The sequence below is a fragment of the Primulina tabacum genome, chromosome 14 (genome assembly GCF_025594145.1).
Source record: "Primulina tabacum isolate GXHZ01 chromosome 14, ASM2559414v2, whole genome shotgun sequence".
Classification (NCBI taxonomy): domain Eukaryota; kingdom Viridiplantae; phylum Streptophyta; class Magnoliopsida; order Lamiales; family Gesneriaceae; genus Primulina; species Primulina tabacum.
In genome coordinates this window covers 9262235-9271879 of record NC_134563.1, presented here as the reverse complement: position 1 = coordinate 9271879, position 9645 = coordinate 9262235, and the positions used below count along the sequence as shown (strand labels likewise).

At 38.9% G+C, this 9645-nt stretch overlaps 1 protein-coding gene across 1 annotated transcript; it reads left to right on the top strand.

Moving 5' to 3' along the window:
- Positions 1–8467: 8467 nt before the first annotated feature.
- Positions 8468–9079, top strand: LOC142523768 (secreted RxLR effector protein 161-like). The gene has a single exon (XM_075627500.1). The coding sequence runs from the start codon at positions 8468–8470 to the stop codon at positions 9077–9079; it is 612 nt and encodes a 203-aa protein (XP_075483615.1).
- The last annotated feature ends 566 nt before the right edge of the window (positions 9080–9645 follow it).

Sequence of the window (9645 nt, the reverse complement as noted above, 5' to 3'; positions counted from 1 at the left end):
TCGCATCACAACCTCGGGAGGATCGCGGTAGCTTCGTCACAAAATCCATCGAAATGTGATCTCATTTCCACTCTGGAATGGCTAAACTATGCAATAAATCTCCTGGTTTCTTTCTTTCTGCTTTTACCTGTTGGCAATTCAGACATTTGGATACAAACTCTGCAATATCTGCTTTCATCTGTTTCCACCAAACTGTCTTTTCAAATCATTATACATCTTTCTGCCACGAGGATGAATATTAAATCGACTACTGTGCGCTTTTGACAATATCTGTCGTTTCAAATATTAAATATCTGGCACAACAAGACGATTATTCACATACAGTACATCATCACGTACCTGATACTCTGATTGATGCCCTGCTCTGACAATCAAAATCGAGTTCTGAACATTCTGGTCAATTTTCTGAGAGTCTTTAATTCTCATAATCAGCTCTGATTCGACTTGAATAGTATACAATCTCAACGGTTTATAATCTGTCTCAAATGCTAATCCAGACAAACAGCAATCTTCAATCAAATTTGAAACACCGATCGTCGATAAGGATAAAGAACATACCTTTCGACTCAGTGCATCAGCTGCTGCATTAGATTTTCCGGATAGTATTTGATTTCACAATCAAAATCTTTCAATAAATCAAGCCATCTTCGTTGCCTCATATTCAGTTCAGATTGTGAAAACAGATATTTCAGACTCTTGTGATCAGAATAGATTTCAAATTTCTCACCGTATAGATAGTGTCTCCAAATCTTCAATGCAAATACAATAGCCGTCAATTCAAGATCATGAATTGGGTAGCGAGACTTATGTGGCTTCAATTGTCTTGAGGCATAGGCAATGAAATGTCCTCGCTGCATCAAAACACAACCCAATCCTCTGTGAGAAGCATCACAGTAAACAACAAAATCACCAGTACCTGACGGGATAGTCAACATCGGAGCACTGGTCAATCTTTTCTTCAATTCGAGGAAACTGGACTCGCATTATTCTGACCAAACAAATGGTGCATTCTTTTGAGTCAACTGCGTAATAGGTTTAGTAATACTGGAAAAATCTTTGATAAATCGTCGATAGTAACCTGCTAAACCCATAAAGCTGCGTATCTCTGGTACAGATGTCGGACTAGGCCAACTGATCACGGCCTCAACCATGCTAGGATCAACAGAAATACCATTTCCAGATATAATATGACCCAGAAATACAACTTGTTTCAGCCAGAATTCACATTTCGACATTTTAGCATACAGTTTCTCTTTTCTCAGAATTCTCAATATAGTTCTCAGGTGCTCAGCATGATCAATCATATTCTTCGAATATATAAGAATATCATCGAAAAATATAATCACAAAGTCATCATGATACTTCTGAAATTCACGGTTCATCAAACCCATAAATACAGCTGGAGCATTGGTTAAACCAAACGGCATGACAATAAACTCATAATGGCCATACTTGGTTCGGAAAGCTGTCTTTGAGATATCAGAATCTCTGACTCTCAGCTGATGATATCCAGATCTCAGATCGATCTTGGAATACACAGAAGAACCTCTGCAACTGATCAAATAAATCATCGATACGAGGCAAAGGGTATTTGTTCTTTACCGTAGCCTTGTTCAGTTGCCGGTAGTCAATGCAGAGTCTCATTGAACCGTCTTTCTTTCTTACAAATGGTACTGGAGCACCCCAAGGAGAAACACTCGGTCTGATATAACCCTTGGACAGTAAATCTTCTAACTGATCTTTCAATTCTTTTAGTTCAATCAGTGCCATCTGTACGGAGCTCTAGAAATCGGAATTGTACCTGGTACCAATTCAATGTTGAAGTCTATCTCTCTGACTGGAGGCAAACCCGTAATCTCATCTGGAAAGATATCAGCAAACTCACATATCACTGGCAAATCAGCCAATGATGGGCTCGATTTCAGTACGTCTACTGAATACACAAGGAATCCCTCTGCTCCTTTTTATAATAATCGAGTCATAGATAATACAGATATCAAAGGAATTCTCGATCTAGAACCCTTACCGTAAAATTTCCACTCATCAGCCATATCAGGTCTGAATCTCACGATCTTCTGAAAACAATCTACGGTAGCTCTGTACTTGTTCAGCATATCGATACCAATAATGCAGTCAAAATCAGTCAACCCAAGTACAATACAATCTAACTCAATCTCATGTCCGTCATACTGTAACATACAATGTTTCACAGAATTCACTGATATAAGACCTCTCCCCAAAGGTGAAGAGATAGATACTACAGTAGATAATGATTCAACAGGCAATGCATGAATCAATGCAAATCGCTCAGAAATAAATGCATGGAAGGCACCCGTATCAATCAATACATAAGCAGGATAACCACATAAAGAAAAGTTATCTGCAACAACATCATCTTGTGCTTCCTGGGCCTATTCTTCAGTCAATGCGAATACTCTAGCCTGCTGTCTCGGAGGCTGACTAACAGTCTGGCTTCTTTTTGGCCTGGGCTGTGACTGAGTAGTAGTCGGTGGTGGCTGGAAGGAGTGAACAGCAGATGATCGTCTATCAGTCTGAGCCACTGATCCAGATGATTCTGCTCCCTTGGATCTTTGAGAACTTCGTTGTGGACAGACCCGGGCAAAATGTCCCTGATGTCTACAGATGTGGCAACTACCAAATACTCCTTGGCATTGCTCTGTGGGATGTCTTCCTCCACAAGTTCTGCAATAGACCCCTGTATTACTCTGGCTCTATCGGGAAACAGTGGAGCTAGATGAACTGCTCCCTGACTTCTTGAACTGTTTTCCTCTGGCTTTCAAGTGATCTTTCTTCCCACCACTGCTATCAAATCTGGGAGGGGGTTGCTGAAATTGAGTAGAAGGTGGTTGCTGTGGTCTCGGTGTTGGAGGAACATACGAAGCTCCTTTCTGCCTAATCAGGCCAGCTTCAGCTCCTTTTGCTCTGTCCAGGGCATCAGCAAAATTATTCGGTCTTCCAGTGTTTACCAGTGTAAAGATCTCTGGATTCAGCCCATTAATGAATTGATCAGCAACAACTTCGTCATTCTCAGCAACGTGCGGAGCAAAACGCAACAAGGTAGAGAACTTGGCCACATATTCTTCAATGTTCAACTGACCCTGTCTGAGATTAGCAAACTCTGCTCCCTTGTCTTTCCTGTATGATACTGGGAAAAAACTTTGATAAAATTCAGTCTTAAAGATTTTCCAAGTAATAACTGTACCTCGAAGCTCCAACGCCCTCTTAGTCGTGAGCCACCAATTCTTCGCAACATCATGCAACTGGTGCCCAATCAATCTAACTCTGCGCTCGTCTGTATAATCCAGTGAATCAAACAACATCTCTATATCATCGAGCCAACTCTCACACTCAACAGAATTCTCGGTGCCCTTCAAAGTTAGCGGTTTAAACGACTGAAATCTCTTCAGTAGGGTTTCCATCGGAGTTGCTGTGACATCCATCGGATTAGTCGAGGTACTACCCTGTTCTAGGATTCTTCGAGGAGGCATATCTGATTATCAAAAGGATTAGTAACCAAATACAACACATCTGTTTCAGTCCTCCTCTGATCATCTTACTGCTGATCAAGAATCGGTTCTGATTCATTCTCAAGTCATACATGTTACCAATCAAATCAGATATTCAAGTAAACATGTATTTCAAAGCAGTAAAACATGCAGTAATACTAGCATGCAAAAGCAGGAAAGAAACTCAATCTACCCCACCCCGCTCACTAGCTTCTATCTCAGTCTAAGGAACCTACTGCTCTGATACCACCTGCTGTGGGGACCCAAACCTAATTCGTCTTCTTAATCATCATTAGGATAAATTAATTAATCTGGGTCTAAATTTTTTTTTTAAATTACATAAATGCGGAACATATGATAATCAGTCTGATATAAACATCAAAAACGAAGTACAAGTCTTGTACAAAATACATTTATCTCAACTAAGGTTCAACAACTATACATCAAGTGTTGAAAGCCAATCTACTTCTAAGTCCGGATCTCCACGCTAATCTTGATCTCTCATCTTCTTCTTGAACCTGATCATGACCCACATGTTGTCATGCACACATGCAAACACAACAACAGCCGGATAACTCCGGTAAGAAATATATTCCTAGTATAAACAACGTATACATGCAATCATATAAATTGATATAAAAGCATGAAACAGATATCAATAACATGTATCATAAACTGAAAGACATGAATCGATATAAAGCTATAAATAAACTCTTGACTCATCATCTCAGACTCGACTCTTCTCTAATCTAGGGATCCCGGTTCCTGGACATTGGCACACTATATCGAATCTCAGCAATAGAAGTCGGTCTGCTCCTAAGCAAAATCGATATAAACCAAACATCCAGTGTCTTGGCACATCAGCCAAAGACTTGGCACCTCAGCCAATGACTAGGCACATCAGCCCATGACTCAATACATGCTCTGCTATAAATCAATAGAGTAAGCATATCAGTCTCGTGAATTGCAAACATCAACGCAATAAAATAAAGTATGTGGTTTTGGGAAACTCAAGTCGAATCTAACTCGAGTCGTATCTTCCCAGTTCGACATTGATTTATACCTTTCTCTTGTCGATCTAACGAAGTCGAAGTCTCGAATTCGAAGCCTGTCAATACTCAATATGGCAATGACAATATTGAGGTGTACAATATCAATATACAGCCCAATCATCACTGGATATAATCAGAACTCAATCTAATTCTAATTCAACAGCATAACCACACAATCTCAATATACCCAGCAATACAATATCAGTAGATACGAATCATAACTCATAATCAATCAACAAACACAATTTGATACAAATTCTGTATAATCTAAATCAAACTAATTCTGAAAATCATAACAATTTCATACGGTGTCTGTTCTTCAATCTGATTTCGATTATACAATGATAACAATCTCAGGAACATATAATAACAATCATATCATGATTCCTCTCATATAAGATTTTCAAATCATATCAAAACATAAGAAAACTTATGTCCTTTTGAAGCTCTTGTCGAGAGGAGTCTGATACTGAACTCGGATTGAAAGTTGAACGGACGGATTTTGTATAACCTTCAAATTTCTAAAAGGAAAGCTTGACAATTCCCTGAGGCTCTCTCATTCTTTTTTCTCTGTCCAAACTCAAGAAATGAAGGATTTCACATATATATTGCATGTCCAAGCCAAGTGGCTCATTCCTTTGCACTGCACGTCTCGCGCATATGCGCGATCTTCCTCGGCGCATATGCGCGAGACCTACTGGTCTCGGCCTTCTTCCTTGCACATACTCGCGCATATGCGCGCCCTATCTTCGCGCATATACGCGAGGTTCTCTGTCATGCTCGCGCATATGCGCGAGGTTCTCTGCCTGCCTCGCGCATATGCGCCCTGCTTGGTCGCGCATATGCGCGAGGGGTTCAGTCCTCGCACATAATTCAAGTCTTCTTCTGTCTTTTCCGGTCTGACCCTTTTCGTCTATAATCACATCAAATCACAAATCAATAATTTCAGATTAACAGAATAAAAATCTCGGGCATTACAGTATATGAACATGATAAGCCTGAAGTTCAAGGCACTCAGAATGTAAATCTTGAAAATAACAGAAGGCGATGTGGTTTGGGATATGTCAAAATTGAGAGTGCTAAATCCAACCGATCATGCCTAAGATGCAGGCCAAATACAACCGTTCAAAACGGTTCAATACTGGCCCGCAAAAAATCAGGTTCAATTGGATATCACTAAAAAACTAGACATAACCATTACTACAACAACCGACCTGTTCAAAAGAGATACAGATTGAGTGACAATGACAGACGGACAAAACAACATGCTAAAAAAGAAAATACACTGCATACACCACCTGATTATGCACATAACCGTACTCATCTTAGGACACATCATGGAAAATACTTCAGGATAACTCAAGTGTGGATTCCTAAGGGACTAATAAGCTCAGGACCCAAATAAAAAATGGTACCAATTCCTTCTTTAAATAATTTCAGGTATTGAAGAAAAAGAACTTGGAAGAATCCATCTAGTTCTTGGATAGTGGTTGTTCCAGACACATGACTGGAAGCAAAACTATTTTATCAGAAATAGTCAACGACAGAGGTCCAACGATCACCTTCGGAGATAATTCTAAAGGTAGAGTTGCGGGTAAAGGTAAGATTATTCATGGAAAAATTATCATTAAAGATGTACTTCTTGTAGAAAATTTGTGTTATAACCTGATAAGCATAAGCCAACTATGTGACAATGGTTACACCGTTGAGTTTCAAAAACTCATATGCACTGTTAAATCTGCCGCAGGTAATATCGTGCTAACTGGTCATAGAAAGCAAAATACATATAAAGTAAAATGGAATGATGATTGTCTTAATACACCTACTTTATTTATCGCCTTAAATGGTAATAAAAATTAGCTTTGACATAAAAGACTCGATCATCTTAACTTCAAATCCATTGCTAGTATTAGCAAACTTAAACTGGTATCTGGCTTGCTTAACATTGAATTTGCCAAATATAAAATTTGCAATTCCTGTCAATTAGGTAAACAAGTCCGTTCAACCTTCAAGAACAAAGGAAGAAACTCATCAGCAAGATGCCTAGAACTTCTTCATATGGATTTGTTTGGACCGATACTGGTGATAAGCTTTGGGGGAAAGAAATACACTCTTGTGGTAATTGATGATTTCTCCAGATTTACATGGGTAACATTCTTAAACTCCAAGGATCAAACCACGGCTCAACTAATCAAGCTGCTCAAAACACTTCAAAATGAGAAAACTGAAGCAGTAGACAGAATCAGAAGTGACAGAGGAACTGAATTTCTGAACCAATTTCTGTCATCCTATCTTGAAGATCATGGCATAAAGCATGAATTGTCAGCTGCAAGATCACCTCATCAGAATGGAGTAGCTGAAATAAGGAACTGCACGTTAAAGGAAGCAACTAGGACCATGCTTGCAGAATCCAGTATCTCACAACAGTTTTGGGCAGAGGCCATCAATACAGCCTGTTATACTCAAAATCGGTCTATGATCAATAAAAATCATGAAAAGACTCCATATGAGATCTGGACCGGCAAGAAACCAGAAGTTGGATATTTTCGCATTTTCGGTTGTAAGTGTTTCATTCATATTGATGGCAAGACACAATTAACCACATTTGATGTAAAGATGATAATGGTGTCTTCCTGGGATACTCAGCAGTGAGTAAAGCGTATCGAGTTTATAATCAAAGAACTATCACTGTTGAAGAATCTATACATATTGTATTTGATGAATCATCCATATGTCATGACAATAGTAGTAGCAGCATTCATGATTTGATTAATAAACTTGATGCTACTAACCTTGAAGATAGTAGTGATGACAATATAGATCTGAGAAAAACAGGTGAACACATCTTGGAGCAAGATCCAACCGTTCAAGAACAAACTCAACAGATGAATGAACCAGAGGACAAATATCAACCACATAGTATACAAATAGAAGAGGGGGGCTGGAGCAAGAAGATGATATCATTCAATCAACCGAGTCAAATCCATATGGACCATGTCTCCGGTGCAAAAATGATCATCCACTTGAGCTGATCATCGGTAACCCTACTGCTCCTCTCAGAACTAGAAATCAAATGATCAATGAATTTATGCATGTTGTGTTTGTTTCCCAGATAGAACCTAAGAAGATCGATATGCATTGCTCGACAAAAATTGGATAGAGGCTATGCAGAAAGAACTTAAGCAGTTTGAAAACATTAAAGTTTGGCATCTAGTTTCTCGGGCTGACAATACTCATGTTATTGGCACGAGATGGGTATTTAGAAACAAAATGGATGAAAACGGTTTAATTATAAGAAACAAGGCAAGACTAATAGCTCAAAGTTATAGACAGGAGGAAGGAATAGACTTTGATGAATCGTTTGCCCATGTAGCCAGGATAGAAGCAATTAGAATATTTCAGGCCTTTGCAGCATTTAAGGATTTCAAAGTGTATTAAATGGACGTTAAATCTGCATTCTTGAATAGATTGCTAAATGAGGAAGTTTATGTAGAACAACCACCTGGTTTTGTTAATCACATTGATCCTGATTATGTTTACAAACTAGACAAAGCATTGTATGGATTAAATTAAGCCCCGAGAGCATGGTATGACACATTAACTCAATTATTTCTTGAGCATGGTTTCTTAATTGGAACGGTTGATAAAACTCTGTTTGAATTATCAAAAAATGATCACTCATTTGTACAAATATATGTGGACGATATTATTTTCGGATCAACTAACCTTAAATTATGTGAGAGATTCTCTAAGATGATGCAGGAACAGTTTCAAATGAGAATGATGGGCGAATTAAATTACTTTTTAGGACTGCAAGTCAAGCAGTAAAGAAATGGTATATTTATCAATCAAGCCAAATACACTCGAGATATGCTAAAGAAATTCGGCATGGAAAATTGCTCTCAAGCAACTACCCCGATGAGTTCATCAATCAAATTGGACAAAGATGAAGGGGGAATCTCAGTGGATACAAAGATGTACAGAGGGTTAAATGGTTCCTTACTATATTTGACTGCAAGTCGACCAGATATTATGTTTGTTGTATGTTTATGTGCACGATTTCAAGCTAAACCTATGCAATCTCATTTTATTGCTACAAAACGCATACTTAATTATCTTAAAGGTACTACTAATGTGGGTCTTTGGTATTCCAAATATTCAAGTTTTAATCTTGTAGGCTATTCAGATGCAGACTATGCCGGATGCAAAATCGATCAAAAAAGCACGAGCGGTTCATGTCAGTTTTTGGGTGATAGACTAATATCGTGGGCTAGCAAGAAACAGAAGTCTATTGCTACATCAATCGTTGAAGCTGAATATTTGGCGGCAGAGAACTGTTGTGCTCAGATGCTATGGATACAACAACAGCTGAGAGATTATGGAATTCAAGCTACCGAATCTCCTATCTTCTGCGACAACACAAGTGCAATAGCAATCACATACAACCCTGTCATGCACTCTCAGACAAAACAAATTGATATCAGACATCATTTCATCTGAGAACATGTTATGAAGAAAGAGATTTGGCTTGAATATGTTCATACGGATCAACAAGCAGCTGATATATTCACGAAACCGTTACTAGATGCTAAGTTTTCACATTTCCAAAATATGCTTGGTTTAATTGATTTATCTTGATATGATTATTTTTGTGTATCCAACTTGTAATGCAGGAAATCAAAGAGATAGACAAAATACAACCAATAATACATAAAGGAAATTTTATTAATTCAGACGGGCGGGTACAACAGATATTTCTTTTTTGATCGCCATCCTCCAGAAGGTCAACCAAGCTGTCAACCATCCGGTGGTGGTACGCAAAAACTCCTCTGAGTGGGCAATCCGCCTCAGAGTCCTCCGCTCCTTCAGGAGCATGATGAGATAGACTCCTTCCTCAGAGAAGGCGTCTGTAGCATCAGCAACGCGAAGGCGTCGCTGATATTTCTTCAAAGTTGCCACCCCTTTGGGGGTAGCAACAAGTCCCTCCCCATGGGAAGACTGAAGTTCCTGGACTTTCGTCCAGGTTGACAGCGTCTTCTCCAAGACGATGTCCTCTATAGCAGCTT